This window comes from Lycorma delicatula, chromosome 2, assembly GCF_047948215.1.
Source record: "Lycorma delicatula isolate Av1 chromosome 2, ASM4794821v1, whole genome shotgun sequence".
Lineage (NCBI taxonomy): Eukaryota > Metazoa > Arthropoda > Insecta > Hemiptera > Fulgoridae > Lycorma > Lycorma delicatula.
This window is the reverse complement of record NC_134456.1, coordinates 36,792,192-36,819,830: the sequence shown is the minus strand read 5'-3', so window position 1 is coordinate 36,819,830 and position 27,639 is coordinate 36,792,192. Positions and strand designations below refer to the sequence as shown.

The window sequence follows — 27,639 nt, the reverse complement described above, 5'->3', positions numbered from 1 at the left end:
CGATAACTGCTGACCTTACTCGGATCCTTTCCTGATTTTAAGAACACCCTCACCAAAACCTCCTTTCAACAAGTCGGAAAGCCACCTCAGCTTAGGCACCCTGAGAACAGTCTGCGGCTCTCTTATGATAGGCAGCAGATGATAGAAAATATCCGGGTCAAATTGGTCAATCACTGGTACCTTTCTCAGTGCCATTCGAGAGACCACTCCGTCTATATCTAATGATTCCACCATCCGTATGCCAAGAAATGGTGTCTCACCCGCCTTAATGCTGACTTCTACTTCGGAGCATCTGGAAACAGAGTATCCAGGAACGCCTGGTAAGTCGCCACAGATGTTAAAATGTGTTCATGACCACCAAACCCGCATTGAACACTGGATAGCATATAGATCCAATGGCTTTGGGCGTTAGATGGATTTGATGGTTCCAGGCACTCTCCGATCAGTGGACTGGCCACTATCTAAGGGTCTGTCCGTTGGCCGAGGTTGCTGTAGGACCTTATCGCAGCTAGTCTTGATGGCCCGGCTGAATTGTTCAGCCACAATGTGGTTTCATGAAAGCAAATCTTTTTGTTTAGATTAGGCCGTGATCCTCCTAATTAAGACTATTAAATGTTGGTTTCAGCAGTTTTAAGGATACAGGAAGTGTATTACACAGAAAAGGTGCTGGCAGACCTCCTATCTCAGAGGAAGTTGTAAATCGAGTAAGGGAAACTTCAGAGAAGCTTGGGTAAATAACTGTTCATATGAATTTAGAAATGGGAATACTGCAGTCAACAATTGTGAAGGTTCTACATAAGCGCCTAAAATTCATTCAGTAGTATATGTAATTGAAGTTGAATGTTTCAGTTTTACTTCGGACATTCTTGATAAAGTGAATGAAGATAGTGTACTTTTTGAGAAAATCTCTGTTGAAGCTATTTTCCACGTTTCTGGTCACATTAGCCATAATACCGGATTTAGGGTAGCAAGAACCCTCATGCCATTTAACAAACACAAGTGATAGCCTGAAAATTAATATTTGGTTTAAGTTGACCGCTTATGAAATTATTCGACCGTTCTTCTTTGCCGAGCAAACAGATAATTCTCCTAGTTATTTACACATGTTACAGATGTGTGCAGTACCACAAACTGAATATTGGCAATCGGCATTTACTTCCAACAAGATTGGATACCACCACACTGGGGTTTACATGTTAGGGACTACCTATATGAACAATTTTCTCCAATTTGAATTAACCATAATGAACCAATTCCCTGACCTCAATCTCCTCAAACCCCCAAGGTTTATTAAGAGACCAGGTATATGCAATGATGGTTTTTGTCAACATCAATGAACTAAAAAGAAAAAAATGATAGTGTAATTAAAGGAATAACTCGAGATATTCTTTGTAATGTGTGGCGTAAAACTGAATATTATCTAAACATTTTACATGCCACAAAAGGTGCTCATGTGGAACTTGTTTGAAGTGTTGTAAACAAAACTTTGAAATGCTCTGTTTAACAATAAAATGTACGTGTAAATACAATGTTTTGTTCCTTTTTATTTACTTAACATATAAAATGTGCTGATTAATTTATGACACTATATATATAATTTTTATATTTTACTTAATTATGATGTGAGTGTGAATCAAATATAAACTGGAATTTTTGTTGTCCTTGATGCATGGCTAATGGAAAGGGACGTGGCTTCTCAGCTCTGTACATAAAGAAGCATGGAAGGGATCCCACTCTTAGAATGCCAATTTACTACTTTTTTCTAGTTTATCAGAATGTCAGAGCAGGAGGTATCATCGCATGTTCCATAACGTATTATTAAATTTCTCACGGCAGAGGGTATGAAATCATCTGAAATATTAAGAAGAATTCAGGCACAGTTTGGGGACAACACACTTAAAAAAACTCAAGTGTATGATTGACATAAGCAGTTTTTGGAAGGTGAGAACTAATTAAAAATGAGTCGCCCAAGGACAAGTGCTACTGCGAAAATGTACTCGTGATCCATCGCCTTATTGAGGACAACCGTAGATTAACAATTGCAGAAATTGCCTCATTGGAATAAACTGTGGCAGTACGCAGCCAATCATTACTGGTGATCTTGGATTTAAAAAGAGCAGCACGATGGGTTCCTCAACTCACTGAATGTCAGAAGCTCTATTGGCTAGAGCTATGTCAGCAGTTGTTGAATGCTGAAGGAGAATTTTTTTTGCATTGAATCATCTGTGATGAAACTTGGGTACACTATAACCCCAGAATCAAAACAGGCAAGTTTGGAGTGGCGAAAAAAGGAAGAAACTTCACCCATTAAATCCAAAAGTCTACGTCATCTGGAAAGGTTTTGGCCACAGAATGTTTTGATTTCAAAGGAGTTTTGCATGTTGATTTTCTCCATGAACTGCAAACAGTGAATTCTGCGTACTACCTACGTTTAGGTGAAGCAAAATTTGTATACTGTCAAAAAAGATGTCAGTTTCCAATTGGAGATGTCATTCTGCTTCACAACATTTGGCCCCATACCATAGCTCAAACTCAAGAAAAAATTGCAGCCTTATTGTGGACTATACTGGAGCGCCGTCTATACAGTCCGAACTTATCTTGTGATAATCATTTTTTTGGGCCACTAAAAGAAGCACTTATAGCATAGAAATTTGAAGATGATGCTGGAAATGTTTGTGCACAATTTGTTAATACCATGCTCATATTCACTTTGTGATAGTGGGATTAAAAAACTACCTATCTGCTGGGAAAAATGTGTTTCCAAAAGAGGAAATTATATAGAAAAATAATATTGTATGTATTTTTTTATCCTTCAGTAAATTATGAAACAAAAATTCTAGTTTGTATTTGATTCACTCTCATATTTATTATTTAAATACAGTTTGTTTATTAAAACATATCCTGCTTTTAATGTTATATGCAGTGTATTGAAGACTGTGGATAGAGAGGGATAGAGTGTGAGGGATTGAGAATGTGTGTGTGCGCCCGTGCGCATACACGGATGCATGAATGCATGCACTTACACACGAATTTGCATGCGTGCACTCATAGACTCTCAGACCAGTGCTCTTAGCAATTTATTTTGATGTAAGCATAAAAGTTCCCAAATTTATTTATAAAGAAGTGATCCCTAGCATAAATAAAATTTAAAAGGGAATTGTTTAAAAATATTGAAAAAATAAAGTACAGTAGAACCCTTTTTAACCAAACTCTGCTTATCTGAAACCTGGGTTAACTGAAACACCTTAAAGAATACTTATAAAAAAATAAAAGTTTCAGAATAAATTAATCAACAATCAAATGAATACTTTATGATTGAAAATATACTGTTAAAAAAAATCAGCGTTAAAACTTAAAGATAAAACTTGAAACAACTACTACATAGTACAGTAGCACAGGAAATTAGTCACCCAATCCTCCCTGTCCAATGCTCTTCCTTTATCATGTTTTGTGTGAACAATGTGTGTGTGTGTGTGCGTGTGCGTATGATACAATGCAGTCTTGTTATACAGTACAATACATATTGTTCTGTCGTGTCAATTCGTTTTGAGATTACAATTCATGAAGAGTATTGAAAATACAGTTGTTCATTAAATTTCTATTTTTTCTATGTCAACTAAGCGAAAACATACAGTAGTGACAATAAAAGAAAAACTTGAAGTAAGACAAATTGAAAACTTTCTGCTGCTGAGAAACGTAGCTGCAAATTATGATGTTGGGATCTCAACAGTGTTGGATTGGATAAAATCAAAACCTAAACTTATTGAGTATTCTAGTAAGAATGCAATGTTCAGATGTTTCAATGACGAGTCCATTTCAGTAACGAGTAGGGGAGTAAGCTTGGCTTTTGAAATTTCATGGATGAGTGATTGATGGGTTGTGTTTTATATGGGACACCGTGTATATTAATCTCTCTCTCTCTCTCTCTCTCTCTCTCTCTCTCTCTCTCTCTCTCTCTCTCTCTCTCTCTCTCTCACACACACACACATACACACACACATATATATATATCCCCCTCTCTGAATGAAGAAAATACAGGTGTTTTCTTGATATCCACAGTTTCTCAATGAAAAGATATATGATCCAATTCCCAAATTTAGCTACATTCGCCAGGAAAGTAATTGAAATCATAAATAATAACCCACTTTGCAAGCAGTACGTTCATTTGCTACTTTGTAATATATTTAAGTTGTTAGAGTGTTTTCATGAGACATTTTACTTGCAGGACCAAATGTTTTTATCACATTTTTTTCTGGTTTGTCAGAGTACCTTTTTTTTTTACTTAAAAAATATCTCAGTTGATTCACAGGTGGTGGCATCTTCTAAAAAAAAATAATTGTAAGTATAAATAGTTCTGGTCAGAACCGGTATAGAGAAAAATATACCCGTAGCACAAACATGTTATAAGTCAAAGTATTACTTCCTAATATCCTTTTAGATAATAAAATTTTGGATTTTTGTGGCAAGGGTTAGTTAGTTATTTGCTTGTCTGCAATTTATTTTATGAAAACAGCATTTAAAACTTTTCTAATTAAATGATACATTTTTTTATTGCAGTACAGCATGAATGCATTCCTCAAGCAGTATTAGGCATGGATATTCTATGTCAAGCAAAATCTGGTATGGGTAAGACTGCAGTATTTGTTTTGGCAACGCTGCAGCAGTTGGAAGCAACTGAAAATCTAGTTTATGTACTTGTGATGTGTCATACAAGAGAACTTGCATTCCAGATTAGTAAAGAGTATGAACGCTTCTCCAAGTATATGCCCCAAATAAAGGTTAGTGATGTGTGGGTTATTGATAATCAAATCTAGTTGTACTGAAGTCTTAACATTTAAGTAAACAAAAATTCTTATTAACTGTACCTCCAAACATTTTCTCGCATGTCATAAGGAATGGTGCTGATAATATTTTCATTACAGTTAGGGTAATCCATCCTGATATTGTTGACTTATCTGAAGTGAGCGGATGGTTCTAAAGTAATTTTGGATCACAGGATAGATCATAAGGATTATTTAATGTCAGTTTTGGTCAGTCCAAGCAATTACTTGAAACCTTAAAAGCCTACTAAAAATTCAAATATGCCTGTTTTTGTAAATTTTTAACAATGACACTCTTTGTGAAGAGATGCTGACAGGTGATTGTATGATGCCAAAACAAAACATGGTAGTTCAGCAGTCAGTAGTGAAAGGGGGTCCACTTGGAATATGTGCTAAAGAGAAACAGGGTTCTTCTGTCATTTCTTGGCTTCTGCTTGTTTGTCGTGGTGTAGGTTTCATACAGTGACAGTTCTTACTGGGAAACCGTGACATTGTTTTAAGGCACTTTTGTTGTACCAATTCTTCACAAGTATCAATTCATCTTTTCTATTCTGCAGTTAATAAGCATGGTACCAATCTTGCCAGATATTGAACTGAAATCGTGGACAATATCTTGCACTGAACCATGACCAATATTCAGTTGGCATCCATTTGATTTGTAATTAACGCACTAATTTTTTTTTTAATGGTTTTACTCCTCATACTCTATACAATAACTTTTGGTTAAATGACTAATGAATGGTTAAAATCTATAAAACTTGTAGAGAATTTAATTCTAAAAATAGTGTAGTAAATCCAATAAAAATCAAGAAACATTTAAAAGAATAATATTTTACTGAAGAAGAGACTGAACAAAAAATAAGTTACATAAGTGTAATTTGTTTTATTATTTTTTAAATTTAATTTTCATACCTTATAGATACTGTTCAAAATGATCTTTGATAGTTTATGCAAAATCTGCTGTGATGTATAACATTAAAGGAAGTTTTTTTAATAGTATCATGGTCACTCTTAAGATGCTCAAAAGTGTTTAAAATTCAGTTCAATAATTCTTCAATAATTCAGTTCAATAATTGAATTTGGATTTTCAGTTGACCACCTGTGAATGTTCTTCAAATTTTGTATTCAGTTTCTTGTAAAAATAGATTCATCAGTAAATAAAATATAAGGAGCAATATTTTGATTTTCTTGAACCCATCAACAAAAATTTAATCTTAATCTTTTGAACAGTTAGCAAACGATAAGGGTAAAAATTCTCTTTCTTTAGTGTTTTCCAGATATTACTACAAAATATACCTGTTCAATTTGATATTCAGCAAATGCTGAGTTGAGAACTGCGCTGTATCATTTTAATGATATTTTCTTGGTTCAAGTACAGGATGTTCAGTGGAACAAGCAACAGTTGGAAATCTCATTAATTTGTAAGTTATTGAAAACTAAGGAAAATGTGGACTTATTTACTATACCATTTTTAGAGTTAATTCTCCACAAATTTTGTCAACAGATTTTAAGCTTTTATTAGTTGAAGTTGTATTGCAAACCTAAAAAAACTTTTTTCTGACAACAAATTTTTCAGTTTTACTTCATATATCATTAAAACCTACTAGCGATACAATTCTGGAACTTATTTTATTAAATTTTTCAGGTCAAAAATCGTAGGAAACTATTAATTTTGTCTCAGTTAATATCCAGAAAATTTCAGTATCACCTCAATTTCACTGGGAGAGCTGAATTCCAGGTGAAATCTTTTGCTAGCCATAACTTGCTAACATTTATGTTTATGTAAAGTTTTTTCATTATTTTAATGAGAGGAGTACTGTGTGAAGTATGTCTTGTTTCCTCATGGGATTCTTCGTATGTGTGCATGAATCATCCAAATAGAGTAAATAAGACTCAAGAGAGACACCTTAAGTTTTTTGTTGTTTTTTTTAAATATTCAGTTGTGCTTTAACTACTATAATGTATATTAAATACAATTAAAAATTGTCCTTTAATGAAGACTTAATCTGTAATTTTTTTATTATTAATGCTTAAAACTAATATTAAAAAAAACATGCTAGTAAAAAGGTGTATAACCTGGTCTAGTGGTGAACACGTGTTCTCAAATCAGCTGATTTGGAAGTCAAGAGTTCCAGCGTTCAAGTCCTAATTAAGTCAGTTATTTTTACACGGATTTGAATAATAGATCGTGAATACTGGTGTTCTTTGGTGATTGGGTTTCAATTAACCACACATCACAGGAATGGTCGAACTGAGACTGTACAAGACTACACTCATACATATCATCCTCATTCACCTCTGAAGTATTATCTGAACGGTAATTACTGGAGGCTAAACAGGACAAAAAAGTAAAAAGGTTTATGATCAATTGAAGAAAAAAATTGTTTACTGGACCATTGTTTAGAATGATTAAAGATATTTAAAAATTTAATGTATTTATTGGTTTTAAGTCAAAAAGTTAATTTTATATGAGGTAATATAATTTGTCATTGTTTTTCCATGTCAACAGGTAGGTGTTTTCTTTGGAGGGCTCCCAATTCAAAAAGATGAAGAAGTTCTGAAAAACAATTGCCCACACATTGTAGTTGGTACTCCTGGACGAATTATGGCCCTTGTACGCAACAAGAAGCTAAATTTGAAACATCTGAAACATTTTGTGCTGGATGAGTGTGATAAAATGCTTGAACTTTTAGGTAAAAAAACTGTTTATTTAGTATTTAAGTAGTATCAAATTTTGTAGTTTTGTAATTCTTAGGCATAGCATTTCACCTCATGGGGTATTCCAATTCAATTCAACAAATGAAAATAAGTGCATCACTATGTTTGATTTTTGTGATATTTGTTATACGATAACTACCCACCTTGTAGTGGCCAAAAAGTATTTTTATATCTTGTGATGTTTACTGAAGTTACATTTACAAATTGTTTTTTTTTTTCAAATTTTGGGCCCAAAATAAATAATGAAAGGAGGGTAACAGGCCTGTTTTTTACCTTTTAACTCTTGGGTGCTAGTAGTGCTTATTAAAAAAAAATTGGGACTGTTACAGAGTATCCTTCATTAAAAAAAAAGCCCCCAAATCATAAGATTTTGAAAATGACTCATTTTTGGGGCCCAAAAACCACATGTAGGACAGGTGGCAAAATTCTTAAATGTTTATAGCAGTAAGTACTTTTTATATACTTTAAAAAACCATATAAAATTTATTTTGTTACTCAAAGGGGTAATGAAGCCAACAAAACTGCTAAAAACAACTGTCCCTTCTAACCGTAAACAACGCATGTGATTATTTTAATTTAAGTTATGAGTTTAACATTTACAAAATTTTTCTTATGACGATCAGTTGTTATATTTTTAATTTTATCATATAAATTTTATATATTTTAATTCTAAAATATTATAAATTCCTCCTGAAGATGGCAGAATAGTCAAAAACATTTAAGGAAATCAAATAATATATGGGTGCTTTTTTTTAATATTACATATTATAATTACATGTACATTACTTAAATATTTTCTCCAGTATCATTTTTTGCTGATATACTATATTTTCTGTAATAAGATTATATAAGAAATTTGTACTATCCTATATGGTTACTGTTTTTGATGTGCATCATTAAGCTGGGTGGGTTTTTAAAATCCTTACTGTGAATGTATGTGTACTAATGCATTCAGTTAATGTGCTACACGTTTATTCTTAAGTATAGCTTTGCCATCCTCAGATGTGAAACTGTCTTTGTTAGGTGGCTTGTAATCATTGTGATTATGGGTTTGACAAAAAGCAGATTTGGGATACCTAAGTCTTCAAATTATTAGTAGCGACTATTATATCACTGCAGTTTTTAAACAAATGGTATCAACTTGTTCATGGTTTATGTGAACTATTGTAGTTTAAAGTTTAATTATTTTACTTGCAAAAAATAAATAATTTATTAAATATCTATGAGAAAACAATTTCATAAATTGTTGAATTTTCCTTTAGTTAATGTAAAAATTAGGGGTTTTTTTTTAATATGTATATATATTAGAGTGAATAATTTTGTTTTTTGCAGATATGAGAAGAGATGTGCAAGAGATATTCCGTAATACACCACATAGCAAGCAAGTTATGATGTTCAGTGCAACACTCAGCAAAGATATTCGTCCTGTCTGCAAGAAATTCATGCAAGATGTAATTTCTGCTCCATTTTTTGGTTATCTTACTTCTACTTCTGCTGGTTAGATTTACCGTTTGGCCGAGCCAAATCGACTAAATGGGAATTTTCATCCAGCCTAATCCAGTCCATTGTCACTGTTACTCTATTCCATACCTGTGGCTGCTCACTTCTTATCATCCCGTCTGATAGTCTGTTGAGATTTCCTCATCTTATTTGCCTTCATCTCCTGTTTATTACACCTTTGTTTGTCTGTATTTGCCAAGAAAAACACCACCAATTGGGTTAGGAATCACTGCGCGAATAAGTAACAAAATGAAAAAAATTGCATTTCCTACATACTTGGGTTTTTATTCGTTTTATTGGGGTGGGGTTATAAGAAGACAATTCGTCAGAAGAAGAATGAAGATGTTCAAGAGAAGAGAGAAGATTTTTTAAGAAAAGGGAAGGGTTACTTGGGGTGCATTATTAAATTACTATACCTTTCGATTGGTTTGGCTTCAATTAATCTGTATCGATGTGAATGAATTGAGAGCAATGCCATGGCAGCTCAAGATATCCACGTCTGATGTTTTGCTGGCTCTTCATCATCATCAAGTCTTCTTTCATCTCATGATGCTCACAACTTGGGACTCCTTTACGTATGTAACTGGGATGTGACGGTCTGCAGTAACCGTATGTACTGTATGAACCAGTTTTTTTTCTTACTAACAGAATTTTTTTATTCTTTCCAGTTTTTTATTATTTGCTTTTATTTTATATTTTTCCCATTTTGGTGTGAGATTTTGAAAGAAATTGCTTTTTAAGTCTTAATACCTTTTAGTATTTCCTTTCTTGGATCTTTAAAGTTAAAAAAAAGAAATTTTAAGTAGGTCAATAATTGGTCTTAAAAGAAGCATTTGCAAAACCAAACTTATGTTAAGTTTGTTTTAATATAAATATTTTAATAATGAAAGTACAATGTTGAGCATAATTTTTTTAGCGAGAAGTAAATAACTATTCAGAAAAATACTTAAGAAATCTTGTGCTATTCTGGTCATTTTCCCATTTTCCTGCCCAAAAAAGTTGGTGTTTTAATTGTTCTTTCATAGTTAACTTGTTACTTAGACAACTTTAAAATAAAAAAAAATTGTGTCTTTTTTGTCATGAATGATATGGTGTGTGATTATTGTTAACCTTGATTACAAAAGATGATACTGTGATGTGGAAATGAAGCCAGTACCTATGTTTTTCCTAAATTTTAAACTGTCTTCAAAATAGCATTTTGTTTCAAATTTAGGCAAGGTTTGATGTACAGTGTTAAATTGAATGTTTTCTGCATCATTATTGTTTGATCTTAAACCTCATTTTTTAGTAGGCAGTCCATTGTTTTGTCTGATACATTCTACAGTGCAATTATTTTATTGTGCACATCTATCCTTATAATATACACTATACATTATATCTTCACTATGGATATATACAGAGATACTAACATTTGAATTGATTCATGGAATGTAGCTATACATATGGTAATGCCTTACAGCAAGAGTTGAAAATGTGTCTACCATTTAACTGAAGGCAGGTCCAAATCCTTCACAACATATTTTTTGACACCCATCGTAGGACATCAGGACTAATGAAATTCATCTCTGCAGTAGTGACTTGTTTCAGGTCTTGTAGAATACGCGGGTTTGATCAATATAACACCCTTTTAAAAATCCCAGAGAAAGAAGTCTGGTGATATTTTAGGGGAACGAGGGGGAGACCATTTGAGATCATGCAATCACCAAACATTTCTTCCAAAAATTCCATGGTGTTTTTGTATGTAAGGCATATTACCGTATCTTGTTGCCAGTAACACTAGTGTTCATCAGGCTGGACAATAGCTGCAAATTGCATAATTACATCCTGGTATAACAAACTGTTACGGGTTTCGTTGAAAAAAAATCGGGCCTGCTATTTGTCGTCAAGAAATCACACATCAAACCCCCACCATCTATGAATGCAGTAGCAATTTGTGTAAGATCTGTGGATTTTGTGTTGACTATTATCTGTTCTGACAGTTGATGTAACCCCTAAGGTGAAAATTTGCCTCATCACTTAAAAATACGTCCAATATGCCCATCTCATTACTTTCCACCTGGTTGATAAACCACTGGCAGTACTTGTTCTTTTCACGGTATCTGAGGGTTTCAGTTCCTGTACGATATTCCTGTCTGTAAAGGTAAATTATGCAAACTTTTTCTTGGAGGTTGTTCAAGTATGCACATAGTGTGCGATAAAATGATTGCGCTGTATTATGATTAAATGGTTTCTTGTTTATAACATTTAATATGAATCTATTTTTAAATTAAGTTCTCAGTTATTTTTATGTTTGCTAGTTGTAATTTTAATCTTTATTTCTTCTAGTTGTGATTTGTCATTACCATTAATGTTTGGTAATAATTATTAATGATGTATATTCCTAAGAAAATGTTAGTCTTGTTTTTATTTATATATTTTCAAATATTCGTCTCTGATTGTTTTGCTGGATATTAATTTTAATGTAACAATTTTACTGTTGTAAATTACCAGTTTATAATTGTACAGTTCAGTGATATGTCCTATGTTTGCGATTTTTTTTTTTTTTTTAATACATTACCAAACTTTGTTTTTTTTGTAATGCAATTGCAGTGCTAGTTGTTCATACTGCAAGCGATGTTATGATTACTGGAAAAGTTGGTTAATTTTTTTTAATAATTATACATTCATACTCAGCATGTCTATGATTGCCATTATTTTCGCAGCTGTACTAATTATGGATTCATTAAAACTGTTTATGACGTAATTATTTGCCGTCAGGAATTGTCCTTTACTATTTTTACAGTTCTGATAGAGTTTGGTTCATGTTCTTGTTGATATTTTTTGTTTTATTTTGTACTGATTTAGTATGGTGTATCTCTTTAATGAGAAAAGTAAAAATTATTTTTACATGATGTTTCATTTACTAGTTGCGCAGTTCCAAGGCGAGATTTTTTTTCTACAATATTCTTTCTGCTTGTATTTTACTTGACAGTGTTGTAGATTTTTAGAAAGTTTTTTTTTATTCACTTCTAAGGGTATTATTTATGCATTCTAGATCCTTGTATGTTATTTATAGAATTGGGTTATTTTGTCTGTGTGTATATGGACTTCATCTCTGCAAATGATGCAGATGCTAGCTAGTGTGAGTGCTGTGAAATAGCTCTATCTAATATTTTGCTTATAATATCCAAAAATATATCACATGATTAAATTTAATTATTAATTTTTTTTGTTCCTTAGTAGCATCTGATTTTGGTGGAGATTTTTTGATATATTTTTAGGTTAAAAAAATTTCTCCACAGAAAAGTATGTTAAATTATTTTCAATAGATTCAAACTGAATTTTGTTTTTGAAGTGGCATTGGTATCCTGAAATTACTAATTGATATTGATATATTTGATTTTTTTTAAATATCAGTTTTTGCTTTAAAAAAAAATAGTTTTTTTTAAGCAAAAAAATAGTTAAAAAAAAAATAGTTTTTTTTTAAAAACAATTGTTTACTGCTTCAAGCTATTTAATTATATTTTCATTTTTGGATATTGTGAAAAATGTTTATTTTATTTTTTGATGAATATTGTTATTTATAATTTTAACTGAGTAATAAGTTATGTTCAGCCGATGGAGGTTTACGTGGACGATGAGGCCAAATTGACGCTACATGGTCTTCAACAGCATTATGTCAAGCTTAAAGAAAACGAGAAGAACAAGAAATTATTTGAGTTGCTTGATATACTAGAATTCAATCAGGTATGTGGGCTAAATTTGATCATTAATGAAATTTTTTTATCATGGATTATTCGTAACAAAGGCAATTTTTATAATTTTATAAATTTAATTTAAAAACTAAGTAACATTATTTTGGTATACTTTCCTCTTCTGTATGGACTTAAAAATTTGAGCCCTGATATTTTTTTATACATGTTTTTATTGATACGTGTGTATATATTTTTTAAAAGATTGCTTAATTATATAGGTGTTTTCTATTATAACTTATTGCAGGATATTTTGTTGTATAAATATTCAATATTCTCACTTTTCATTGTGTTTGAGCAATTGTGTAATTCTCCTATTTTTTATTATAATTGCTTTCCCATTCTCAAAGATTAACATATATTCTATTAAACATCTTTAATGTTCACATACTTTTTTCCAATTATGTTCAGGCTATTTATATAGTTAATTTTTTTTTTTTAGATTTGAAATTATTTTGTTTTCATACGTGAAGTATTTGTAAAATGGATCCCTGAGTTACAGAAAAAACTTAATATCTGAGTTATAAATGAGCATATAAAATTTTGTTGTGTCACTTTCAAATTAATGTAATAATAATTAGGAGCTATATTATTCTTAAAGATCCAAAAATTTTATTTCCGTTAACAGTAAAAACATGAAAACAATTTATTTAGAGTTCATTTCCCACAGTGATCAGATTAGTTGAGCACTAGTTTTTTTCTTATATTAAGCATTTTTTGCATTACAGTTTAAAGGTATAAATTAAACTAAATTATTCATTTTACTGCCTTACTTGACAGGTTAGCTGTATTTGTGGTAATTTTATTTACGTCCTAGATTTTGGTCGCATCCAAATTATTTGTCCTGTTGTGGAAGTGATATGGAGAAATATTTATGACATAATATTTTACAATTATAATGCTTTCTTTCAATCGTTACACCTGTTATTTGAGAGATCATTCGAAACCAAACATTTTTCCTGCTATCTCAATTCTTCATGTGGTATTAATGGTATGTTAATGTATCTGTAGGTCGTTATATTTGTAAAGTCTGTTCAACGGTGTATGGCATTGTCTCAACTTTTGACTGAACAGAATTTCCCAGCTGTTGCAATTCATCGAGGAATGACACAGGAAGAAAGATTGAAGAAGTACCAGGAATTCAAAGATTTCCAAAAGGTTAGCTTAATTGCGCATTAATAAATTATAATATTTGTTAATAAATTTTAGTAGATTTGTCTCTTTACAAGTTGTGATGAAATTGCATTTATTGAATAATGATGATAACATATTAGTTTACTCTTGAATACTCTCTCTCTGAACTTGTAAAGATTTCTTTTTCATGTTGTTTTTAGTTGTAATATTAAACTATTTCTTTTTAATGATTTTGTTTTGCCCATTAATATCTGAACAATTGAAGTTAAAAAACCAGTTTTATTAAAGTAGTAACAATCTGAGCTTGAAATTATACATTGTATAATTCAGCTTGTATAGTTATAATTACATTATAACTGTAGATTATATTCATTTTCATAAGAATATTTTAGAAGCAAGGAATTTAATCTTAGCCAAAGAGGAAAAGAGAATCATATTGTATGTGATATCTTCTGAATTGTTTATAAGATATTGCCATTCTCATTATTACACGTGCAATTCTTTCCCTCTCAGTTACAGTATCAACTATAAACTTTTATTTGCTTTTAAAGTTTGTAATATTAAGTTTAGTATTAAATATTTCATTAGGCATAGAAGATAACTAAAAATATTAAATAATTATATTTTTAAATGTCTCATGGCTGATTTTAATTATATTTAACAGGTATCTTTGAAAATGTAATATGGCTCTGGTAATATCAGGTAGTAACATTGTAGAACTATTGGTGATAATGACAGCAAACTGTGGTGTAAATTTACCAGTCTCTTATTGTGCAAGCCTGAAAGATGAAATTTTCTACTGCTCCAATAAATTAAAATTGTTGGAAGTAAAATAATGAATAGTGTGAAGTTGCATAAAAAAATAAATCCAAACTACAAGAAAAGCTAAATGATCAGATTAAAAGTAAAATTAAAGATAAAAAGTTTGTATAAAATATCAAGAAAAATTAACTATAAGGTCAGAACTGAACAGGGTGGATTTAAGACTGAACTATAACACTAAACCAGGATAGATAAATGATTTTATAAGAAGTATTGTATGTATGCAGAGTGTTTATTGTATTATTTTATTACACATTACAATTCAAGTGGCTGACTTGTGCGTAATTTATTTACTTTTTATCTTTGTTCTTTTTAAATTTCTTAAAATTGTAGTTAAATTTTGAATCAAATAAATACAGATGACCTGTTAATTACGTAAAACAATCGTTAAGGATTTCTTTTTGTGGTGAAGTGCAAAATAAACTACAGTCTGTAAGTTTTCTGAAATAAATGTCTTATTTGTTCCAATATAACATCTGATATTGAGAAAGGATTGTGTTAACATCAAAATTTGCCATTCTGACATTAAATCTTGCTGATATACATTTTCAGTAGCATACCGGGTTGGTTTAGTGGTAAATCCTCATCGCAAATCAGCTGATATCCAACTCAAGAGTTCTAAGTTTTAAATCTTAGTAAAGACTTATACAAATTTGAATACTAGATCGAGGATACTGGTGTTCTTTGGTAGTTGGGTTTCAATTAACCACACTTCTCAGGAATAGTCAACCTGAGACTATACAACACTACACTTTATTTATTACCTTCATACATATCATCCACTGAAGTAGTACCTTAAGGTGTTTCCAGAGGGTAAAACGAAAAAAAAAGATATTTTTTTAGTATTTGCAAATGAGAAAAAGACACTTGAATTGACTTAGGATTCTGAATATTCTTGATGAGACAGAATTGAAATGAGATAGTACTAAAATGTACAAAAAAAATCCACAGGTAATAAATATTTATTTATTAAGGAGACAATAATGCCACGTAAATAATTTATTTTGTCACATTACATTAGATGAAGATATTTTATATATATATATATATATATATATAATACTATACTGTTTCTCAAGTCCTTAGGACACGGTGAGATAAGATTCTTATACTTAGGGAAGATCATATATATATATATATTTTTTTTTTTTTTTTTTAAATTGTAGCTTAATATTGATTGTTTAAAAGCATAACAAAAACAATCATTGTAGTTGCACAACTGAAAATGTATAAACTGAGTCTTATATTTAGAAGAAGGATGTTTGTTAGTTTTTTCATATTAATTAGTGTAACAAGTTATGATGAAAAGTTATGATTTGAATATTAACTATATGTTACTTCAATTTACTCTTGAATACTCTCTCTCTGAACTTGTTACCAGTTATTGTTACTCTGCCCTATGATTTTAAATTTTTTTGGATTAACTATAGAAAATGATTCTAATTGTGATATATATTCTCCTGAAGGATTACCATTACTCTAGCAGTGATTAAAATTACAAAGTTTTTTTATGATTCCATATATATTTGTGCTCTAAAATAAAATATATTTTGTTTTATTGTATAAATATTAATTTGAATTTATGGTTTTTTTAAACTGTTCAATAAATTACCTTCTAAAATTCATAGTAAATTTTTCTTATATAAATAAATTGTAGTAAATAAAAAAAGCTGCGGGATTATTTTTTAGTACTACTGTTTCTCAAGTCCTTAGGACATGGTTAGATAAGATTCTTATACTTAGGAAAGATGAGGCTGGTACGGAAATTTGAAAAATGTCAGTTTTAATGCAGGGTTAATTTGTTTTAAAACAAGAGTTATGCTTATGGAACAGATTTCCAAACTTTCCTTATATAGATTATTTCTTTTGATTTGAGGTAAATTTTAATTTCTTTCATTGTGATTTTGTTTAATATCTTAATTTATCGTCTATTTTCAGCGGATTTTAGTAGCTACAAATCTGTTTGGTCGTGGTATGGATATTGAAAGAGTGAACATTGTATTTAATTATGATATGCCAGAGGATTCTGATACTTACTTACACAGAGTTGCCCGTGCTGGACGATTTGGAACTAAGGTAATTCTTATATTTAATTAGTATTTCATAATTTCAGTACTTAAATAATACACATTTTAATTAATATTAATGATTAAAATAAATTTAGCTGTTTTTATAATTTTAATAACCAAAATTTTTGTGATGCATCTTATATTCTATTGGTAATCGTAAAACAATATTTTTTCCAGGGGTTAGCTATAACATTTGTAAGTGATGAAAGTGATGCAAAAATTTTAAATGATGTTCAAGACAGATTTGATGTTAATATTACTGAATTGCCAGATGAAATTGATCTCTCTTCATACAGTAAGTAATATTTGAATTCATTAGCTATAGGTATTATTTTTCAAATTTTTTCTTAAAAGTAGTCTTATTTAAGAATAAAATTTTACTACTGTATTTTTTTTTAGCAAGAATTAGTTTTTTGAGTAACAATGATAAACACAATTTCTGTCCTCTCAACATTTTATACATAATCTGTTTTTTAATGCTGAAAACAATTGTGAAGTCAGTATTTTACCTTTGCCCTAAATTTTTGAGAAATTCCAAAATTTAAATTCTGAAAATTATTATATTTGTTAAATTATATAGGTACATTTTAGGTAGATTTCATAAGAAAGCTACCTATTTTAATGGGTATCATGATTTGACTTCCAGAAAATTTCAACATATCTTCATATTTCACATCCCCCAGATATCAAAACCACCATCAGTTCAAAAGTTATTACATTTCACTTTCTTGTGGACATGATAATTGCTGTAATTTTGTACCAATCACTTTCAAATTGATACATAAAATATAACGATCTAAAACCTTGGTAGAGTTTATTAATGGGCATGGTGGGGGGGCTTTTTCGAAAAACAAAATATCGCTATAACTTTCTTATTAGGTAAAGTATCGAATTTGTTTAAAGTTCCTATTATTCTTTGGATAAGGGCCTAAAACTCTTCTAAAAAAGCTTTTTGATATCACCAACCATTGGCCCAGGAAATGGAAAAAATGGGGTTTTGAAGATAAAAAAATTCATTCCTCCCTTAATAGGCACAGTATCGAATCTGTTTAAAGTGGTTGTTAGTTCTCTAAACATTATCTAAAGTTGTTGTCTGAAACAATTTTTGATATGACCAATCCTTATGGCAAAGAATGACCCAAATTGTTAGAAGATGGGGCTTGTCGTATGCTAAACAGGTGAAACTTTTTTTTTTACATGCGACCATTGTCTTATTGAGCAAATTTGAAGTTTTTCTTAACTGTAAGGTGGAATTCTTTTTTATCCCGTACTTAGCACCGGTGAAATCTACCTCTGCCTTCCAGCATGCCGAAAGGCATTTTTTATTTTATATGATTACTTTATGTGCTATATATTTTTAATTCTGTTAATCAGTTATTAACCTGATACCTATTAAACATAACACAAACATTCGTATTATGTCATCATATCTCTTTTAAAATGTTATAAACAAGATTCATCATGTCTGTGCAATTTTAAACAACACAAAGTTCGTTGGCTTTGTTAATCTACTCCTTTTAATACTATATAATCTCTTCATTCAGCGTGATAACTATATTACATGAATGAATAGCAAAGTCTCATAAGTGTGTGATCTGACATTTTTTTTATGTTTGTGGTGAGTTTACTATAAAATTTCATTAGGAAAACATTACACAGTTACTTTTGACTGTAAAGCTATTTTTTTATTTAAACGACGTAAAGCTATTTTTTTTTTTTTTTTTACACTTGCCTTCCAAATTAAAGCACTTGTCATATCTGTAATCAAGTTTTTGAATACCAGCATCATAAAACTGTGAATCAAGTTAGGTAGTAACAGTTATTAGTATCAGTGTAATTAGTATATAGCGGCAGAGGTTTACAAGGGTATTCAAAAACTTGTTTGCAGGTATGTTTAACCATCCTTCATATATATCCATATGAGAGTTGTTTAACCATCCTTCCCTTGATTTAGCTCCCAAATGGTTAGCAACACAGCATTTTGAAAATGCTGTGTTCATTATTTTCTTTGAAAGTACAAGTAATATGTATTAGAAAGCATAGTAATCTATTTTCCATTAATCATTTTTGCATGCTGTTTATTTTAGTGTCATATTGTTTTTGAATTATTTCTGTGTGTGGTTTGATAGACATTTAACATCATTGGACTGATCCTTGTTCTGTAATGTTGCACTTAATTGATTACATACAGTTTACTATTTGTCCCAAGTTGAACATTTTACTTTTTAGTAACTTAAAAAGTAGTAAAAATTTATATTTGTTATTAGTATTTCATTAACCCTTTCACTGTCAGCCATTTTCGATTGGGCTGTGCTAAAACTGTCAAGCGTTTGTTATGCAGAGGTGTTATTGTAACCATTGTATATCAAGCTGTTTCAATTTAAAAATTTGAAAAAAATACCACTTGAAAATGATGATGTTTAGGAAATGTCATATTTAACACTTTAAAAGGTTCATATTACAAAAATTAAATTTTTTAACTAGAAAAAATATTAAAAGTTTATTTTGGGTTCCCTATTCCTAACACTATACTTCCCCCCCCCCCCTACATCCCTTGGCCGGACATCCAATTAAGTATACTCGGCCCAGGGACATATCTTTTGACTCTTAAGGCGGTCTTCCCGCCCACTGGTTTTACACCCGGCACGGCAGGTCAACTGACCCGGTACTAGATCTTTTCTTGCTTGCCTCTTAATTGCCGCCGACGAGGGCAAAGCCCGGCTATGCCGTTCCCCACCCCTGCTGACAGAAACCGGGTCTCGGTCTTTATGCCATTTGCCTCAAACCGGTGTGACGAGCACAAGGAGAGCGTGCACCCCCAAAACCAGCCACACCGGCCGGGTCTAAACTCCAAACTCACCTCTGTCTGTAATTAATTAAATTACTAAATAAAATCATACAAGAAGTATGAAATTTGAATTATTATTTACAACTTTATGATAAGTAGAAATTTGAGAATACATGACAATTTTTGTCCTGGTTTTCTATATTGATATCACTTTACTGTATAGTGTATCTTCCGTTTCATCTTCACTTTCATTTAAAATTTTACCTAGAACATCACTGACACTGTACTTGTCAAAATATTCGCAAATATCATCGTCAATAAGTCTTTCGCTTGGGCTCATTGTTGGCTCAATTTCAGGAAAATACACAAAAATAAATAATAAATAAAATCAAACCCTAAAATTAAATAAAAAGAATATAAAAACAATTAGTAAACATAACTAAGGTTATATATTACAAAATAAGTGAGCGCAAACAAGTATTAGGTTATGTGCAGTGTAGAAGGTGATTTTTGGAAACTAACGGTAATGTTACTTTCTATATTGATAATTTGTTGAAATGGCTTTCTAAAACCAAATACTATCCATATACATATAGAATGAAACATATGGAACCAATATGCAACACTCCAGCACAATCTGGCTGCAATTTAAATAAATTGAACGAGACTAAACTACCAATAAATCTATGCATTCAAAGGGTTAATAACTTACAGGTAAAATATCTATGAAGCCTTATCAATTATTTATGTAATTACAGCATTATACTTTTTATTAGACTCATTAAACTGTTACTACATTGCAGCAAAGACGTACGTACTATTGTGTTGTAAATGTGTAGCTTTGAACTTTTAAAATTGAATTTCAAATAATTATGATTTATTTGGTTTTAAGTATTTCAATGAATAGATATTTAATTTAATTAGGAAATATTTAAATTTTATATATTAAATATTTTATTTGACTTTGTTCTTATAAAAAAAAATATTCAATGGGAGGTGAAATTTTTTCAAATAATAAGATACGAAATTACAAGTCAGATTTTTAATCGTTTCAGATAATGTGCTACTACATAATTGTTATTGATTGACCCTCTAATTAACCTTCTTCTACAGTTAATCTTTTCTTATTTTGATAATCAAGATTTCATGAGTTTGGTCTATACTTGGGGGATAGTGTGATAACTATTGGTAAACAAAATTATTTCTATGTGTCTTTTTCTTGAATATATTTAGTCTGTTTCATTTGTTAATCCTGTTTTTCTTTTCTTTCAGTTGAAGGTCGATAGGAAAAATAGCAATATTTTGTCACTTGGAAATTTATATTTGTGTGTAAGTATGAATTTCATATAAATTTTTTTATAAAGCTTATTAGAATTATTGTAGAAATACTCAGTTTCATATTATAAAAGTGAATGTTGCTAGATAATTAAAACATGTAAATGTACAGGATAGTGCATTAATAACTGACAGTTTTAAAATAATATGAGAGTGAGTTTACAGAAAACTTACACTTTTTTACTCTATGATATAAATTAAGTTATATAATTTAATTTTCAAAAACAATATCCATTAAATCTCAATCACTTTCTAAACACTGTTTTAATCAATCTCAAAGAGAATGCATGAATATGAAGTACTGTTAGCTGGTCATGTCTTGTATACCTTGGCTTCCAAATATCCCCAAAGGAAAAAAATCAGCTGCTGAAAAGTCTGTTGATCAAGCTGGCCAGTTGATAATACCTTATACCATGAAGTAAGACGTCTATGAAACATTCTTCTTAATTTGAATATGCTTATCAGTAGCTGTAAACTTGTTGAAACGTCTTCCATCCAATCAAATTTAACCAGAAATTTGTTGAATAAAAAATTCTTACAGCATTTTACAGTAGTGTACACTAATGACAACAGGAACAGGAACACAATCATCTTTCAAAAAAGAAATGTTCAATAATCCTATGTGAAAACATACAATCACTTTTCTGCTGGCTTTCAGTGTAATTCCTGAGGTTATTCTCCGTAAAATAGCAAGTGTTCTACTTATTTAAAAAACCGTTCAGATGAAGATAGGCTTCACCAGACACAATCAGGATTGTTGAGATTTTGATTCATCAAAACTTAGAAAAAACTCTTTGCAAAAGATAACTGAAGTGTTTGTAATATCAGAAGGCGGGTTGGTAGTGCACTGTGGCATCCCCATCACTGCTCTTAGCCCTTACTCAGCTAATTCTCTACACACAGCAACCAAAGTAGTATATTCCAAAAGTCACATCCATTAAGTTGCATTGACTTGCACAATATCCAATTATGATATTATAATAACAAAATATGTTCTGGCAATTGGTTATTATGAGGGTAAATAAAATATATAAAGGATTTTTGCTCCTGAGTGTCTATGGTTGGTAAGACTGGACCTGCGCTTTTAATATGCTTGGGTGGGGTCATTAGGAGTTTGAGAGAGCCGACCATTCCGTACTCCCAACCAATTCATAAGTAACACTGATGATGTCGGAGCGATAGATCCACCCTTCCACTGTGCAACGCATAATTATAAAATTTCTTGATTGTGAAGGAGTTCAAGTGACAGAAATTTTCCGGAGATTGACTGTATACAGTTCAGGGACCAAGCATTGTCATGGACTTGTGTGTTTGCTTGACATAAAGAGTTCAAGGAAGGACGAGAATGAATGAAAAATCAGGAACATGATCGCCGTCCCCAGACCAGCATTACAGATGAAAACACTTGTGCGGTTTGAGACATTATTGAAGACAGTCGACGCATGAGAGTATCCAAAATTGCAGAACAGGTTGGAATAAGTTATGGGAGCTGTCAAACGATCATCACAAATGACCTACAGTTCTGTAAAGTGTGTGCCAGATGGGTCCTTCCACCTTTTGACTGCAGATCAGAAGTTGAGACGTTTGGAGGTCTGTCAGAGGTTACAGCAAGGTTTGTGAAAGATGATGCATTTTTGAGTCTGACTGTCACCTGTGATGAAATGTGGATCCACCACTACACTCCCCAGTCAAAACAATCCAGTATGGAGTGGCGGAGGAAAGGGGAGGTAGCCCCAGTGAAAGCCAAGACTCGACTGTCAGTTGACAAGATTCTTTCAACCATTTTTTTAGACCGGTGAGTCATTCTGTGTGTTGTTTTTTTTTTGTATGAGCGATGCACAATCAATACTACTTACTACTGCAAGCTGTTGCAACGAGGTGAGGGCTGCATATCACTGCAAAAGACGAGACCAACCAATTTGAGAGGTTATCCTCCACGACAACACCTGGTTCCATACTGCAGCTCTTAACGATCTCAAAACTAGAAGAAATACACTGGAATCTAACTTGATCATCCTACCTACAGCCCAGACCTATCATCTTGGCGATTTTTATTTGTTTGGGCCGCCTAAAGACGCTCTAGGAGGGCATGGAGGGATTCGTGCGCAATTTCCTCCTGATATAACCAGTTTCATTCTATGATGCTGTTACAAATATAAAAAAATTTCCTTCCCGCTGGGAAAAATGTATTTCTAAAGCAGGAAACTATGTAGAAATATTTGCCTTTTGTTTTTTAATTAAATTTTTTTTAGAAATAAAATTTCATTTATATTTGATTTACCTTTGTACAAATAAAATTATGCCTAATGTTTTGTTCAAGATGTATATGAAGTAATTTATTTATTTCTTGAAAGTATATCTTTTTCTTTTTTAAAGTATTTTAAACTAAGGTTTTGCTATTAATAAACAGAAAAAATGACAATACTAAAGTTCATGAAATGAGTTGTTTATTTACTGTAGGCTATAATGTTATGATTTTCTTTTTTATCGATAGTTATTTACCAAAAATTATCTAAGTAGCATGTATGCATTAACTAATATTCTTTTGAGCTTTGTAAATCTACAAAACCACAAAATGAAAACATTAAATTGTGCAAAAAAATACATAAAGTGTTAAAGAAACATAAGTAAAAGTAATATAAATTATTATTAAATTTATTATTAAAAAAAGTATGATTACTACAGAGATATTTAAGTTTGTACTATAATAAACAAAAAAATAATGAAAACTTTAATCTTTGTTATATTTTGTAAACATAAAATGATTTCATACAAAATAATTTATGTAGTGGCTCAAATAAATAAATTAATACAGTAAAATAAATACGAGGGTGAATCAAATATGAACAGTAATTTTTTTTTAATCAATTTCTTTATTAATAATATACACAATTCATACCTTCATCATTTCTCTATATAGTCCCCTGCATGATCTACTCACTTTTGCCAATGATTTGGAAGCTTGAATATTCCTTGTTCATAAAAAGTTTCAGAACGAGTCGTCAACCAATTGTGGACATCCTTCTTAATGTCATTATTTTCGATTCATTCCCATCTGAGCAATTCTTTCTAGGATGCATACAAAAAATAGTCACAGGGGCACAAATCTGGACTGTAGAGTCCACGGGTTTCCCAGTGCATTTATTTCAATTTATTCCTTGTCAAAATCACAGTGTTTGGCCTGGCGTTGTCATGGAGAAGAATGATGGGCACACTCCATCTTTTGTTTTGGTAGTTGACTTTTGTTGATAGTAGCAGCTAGCAATAGTAAGCCACATTCACCATTTGTTGATTGTGGAAATGAGTAAAACTCCCCTGGAGTAAAAAAATAATTTCAAGAACTTCTCCAGCTGATAGAGAGGTTTTTTGGCCTTCACTGAGCAGCCCTCATCCTTCCTTCGCCACAACTTACTCACCATTTCTGACTCTGCAGTGTAATGATGGATCCATGTCTTACCACATGTAATGATGCACCTCAAAAAATTCATCCCCTTGCCGATATAGATTCAGATCTTCAGCGTGGTCTGTGTCTGATTATTGGTCAACAGCCTTGGAACCTGTCGAGCACTAATTTTTCTAAAGCCAAGATGTTCAAGGCTGTTTGGCCGTGAGTCGGGGAGGCCATGTTTTGATGACAGGCCAGCGTTATAAAGTTTGTTCAGGTTCAAAAAATACCTCAGGATGTTTCTTTATAAGAAATTGCAGTTTAAGAAGCACCTTCAATACGTCGTGGGGAAGGCCTGTAATGTCTTCTTTGGTATGACATGTGGTCAGTCTTGATTGGCATTTTAATTTCAAGGCTATGAGTATTCTATATAAGGGAATGTGCAAGGCTGTTATGCTATATGCGGCACCTGTTTTAGTAGGTAAGTTAAAATATAAAAGCTATTGCGATATTTTATTGAGGGCTCAACGCCTTACATTATTAACATTAATGGATGATTACTGTACAATTTCAATTGTGTCAGAGAACTAACAGCGTTGTTGTAAAGAAGTTTGGTGAGCTGACTTCAGAGAAAATTTGAGAGATTGAACTATTGGCGATGCCTTGTGGCAGGCCAGGTGAGATGAGGCAGCGGGTGGGTGTTATATGTATGATCTCTTCCCAAATGTTATTGGTTTGCGGGGTAGACCCTAATAAGTATGTGATGCAATTACTTTCTGGCCATGGTGTTTTTTGGGACAGACTAAAAATTTGGCCTGGTAGACCCTGCAATGTGGATAACTAGATGACATTTATCATGTGTTATATCAGTGAAATATGAGCTGATGTGCACGGAGACTATTTGTCGGTTCATTATCATCAGGTCACTGTTAGATGGGCCATTTTATAAATTACCTTGCAAAGGAAAGGATTGTTGAGAGGGTTTAGGGTTCTGCTTGGGTTTTCCCGGTTTATGTTTTGTTGTGATGATATATTATTTATGTTTTGCTGTTGATTTTGTTTTGTTAGTGTTGTTTTATGTTTCATGATGTATGCTGAACTCACTTTTGTCTATTTCGGGTAGGAAGTTCAGTTCCTTCATTACAGTGTAGTTCATTCAGTCTTTTTTATGAGTCCATGATAGTAGTACACCAATGGGAATCTCACTTGTGGCATTCACATCGGTGATATCCTGGCTGAGGCTAGACTGAAAGATGTCAATGCCAAGATATTGAAAGTGACCTCCCGTAAAGCCCACAAGGGCTAGGTACTGAGGGGATGGTGTGGTGACCAAAACCATCACATGGAGGGTGTCTTCCCGTACAGGGTCAGGAATGCTGTTCTTAAACTTTGCTGTAACAAAAGTTGTTAGAAGGCACATATCTCTGAAATTCACACTGATTAGTTATGGAATTAGTTTTAACTTACGCATTTATGGAAAGCATGATATTGGTATTGACCAATATTTCATGATGAATAATTCCAAACAATGTGCTCTATGGAGATACTATACAATTAGGACTTAGCACAATTTGTTTTTGTAATTACAAAAACAAGTCTGCTGTTTTTGCTTCACTAATGATGTAGATATAAAACTACTTTTGTAGAAAGGTTTTTTTTTAAAACAAGATGATCATTTATTAAAAATAAGAAATCTTATATGATTTCAAGTAAATTTTTCTTTTTTGTTAGAAAAACTGTGATAAAACCTGTTTTTCAACAGTTAATACTATTTTTTTTTCAGCTACCAGAAATATAATATAATAAATGTAACTACTACTGAAAATATAGTTCAAGAAAATAAAAAGATTTAATTTCATTAAAAAAATTATAATTTCAAGATTAAAAGCTTTATGGAATGTATCAGGTTCCCTTTTGCATCTTTACAGCATATTGTTTCCAAGAAGTGTTTTCCCTTGTTTCAGGTCATGTAAAAATAAAAAAAATTTCCAATTTCATTGCTGTCTGGAAAAGCATGAGTAGTTAATGAATTTTTTTCTCTAGAAAATTGTATTACTTAAATACCTAGTAATATCCAGACAGGTTACTACATTATATTCTATTGTAATGTCTGTTTGGTAGTATATATTGAATTTTAGAATTTTAATCACTGAAAAGGAGAAGAGTACTAATTAATGTGACGTGTATATCGGAAATTTTATTAGAAATTTAACAACATGCTAATTGAGCTATTGAAAACATTGAATATTCATGAAATTTACATAAGCATATCTTTAAAATTAAATTAAAATTTACAAAATTGCATCAGTTTGAAAATGCATTGTAATTAATGGAATAAATTTACAACACATGAAAATACTAATCAAAAGAAAAAATTTGTACCACTTCATCCCTAATATTTGGAAGTTTTTGTAACTTTGTAGATATTACAATAATGTTTATAAATGTAAGCCGTTAGATTTTTTTGATGATTGATAATGTTCATTTGAGAGGGAGAAAAGAGTGAACTGTTGGAAATGTAAATTAACATTATATTGCAGCTCTGCAATATATATGCGCAAAATATGCTGGGGAAATACATTTCTCTCAATGTCTATAAAGTTGGTGATGTTTTTAATTTTCTTAGAAATTTGCATTTTTTATTGTTCTGAGTAATGGCATTCAAATAACTGATTCAACTCTTTTCCCAGGCATCTTATTTTATTAGGGACATGTCTAAAACAATAAACTTTTTAGGTTTTTTTTATTGTAACTTATTTTTTGTTTCAGGTGTTAATTGTATGTCACAATAGACAGCAGCAAAACTGCATATTTTTACTAAACTTTCACCGGTGAAGAAATATTCATGAAACTAAGAATGATTGGACAAGACTAATGTGTCATAAAAAACAGGAGACTGCAGTTATTGATAGCTGATTTATAATAAATTGCCATTTTTAATATTAATTAAAAGTGTCTTTTTGGTTTTATTTTTGTTCCATGAACAAATTCATTTAATAAAAAAACTGTACAAAAACATTTTTTATGCTCTGTTACTTGCCTGCTGACATTAGAAAGAATGTTCTTTCATAATGTGTATGTATGTATATATATAAAAAATAGTTAAAAAAGTTATTCTTTAATGAAAAATTACATTCTCATTTATCTGTATTATAATAATAATGGATAATGAATAAACTTTGTACAAGGGGAATGCTATCATCACTCTTAGGACAGCTGACTAGATTCTGTTGGCTGTAACAATTTTCTAACTAGAAATTTGTGAGAATAATTTATAGTGCTCATAAATTAACAAAACCTTTTTATTAATAAAACCTGTGTACCACAGCGTATGAAT

The 27,639-nt window shown here is 31.2% G+C and overlaps 1 protein-coding gene across 2 annotated transcripts in view; it reads left to right on the top strand.

Annotated features, from left to right (window-relative positions):
- Window positions 1-27,320, top strand: part of Hel25E (ATP-dependent RNA helicase 25E) — a 38,751-nt gene extending 11,431 nt beyond the window's left edge. For both annotated transcript variants that reach the window (XM_075358695.1, XM_075358697.1), the window contains exons 3-11: window positions 4,558-4,778; window positions 7,330-7,513; window positions 8,871-8,989; window positions 12,633-12,764; window positions 13,781-13,927; window positions 16,664-16,801; window positions 16,972-17,089; window positions 20,855-20,911; window positions 27,072-27,320. In XM_075358695.1, coding sequence (XP_075214810.1) covers window positions 4,558-4,778; window positions 7,330-7,513; window positions 8,871-8,989; window positions 12,633-12,764; window positions 13,781-13,927; window positions 16,664-16,801; window positions 16,972-17,089; window positions 20,855-20,868 — 1,073 coding nt within the window. In that variant the 3' untranslated portion in view covers window positions 20,869-20,911; window positions 27,072-27,320. The remainder of the gene's footprint in view (window positions 1-4,557; window positions 4,779-7,329; window positions 7,514-8,870; window positions 8,990-12,632; window positions 12,765-13,780; window positions 13,928-16,663; window positions 16,802-16,971; window positions 17,090-20,854; window positions 20,912-27,071) is intronic.
- Window positions 27,321-27,639: the final 319 nt, after the last annotated feature.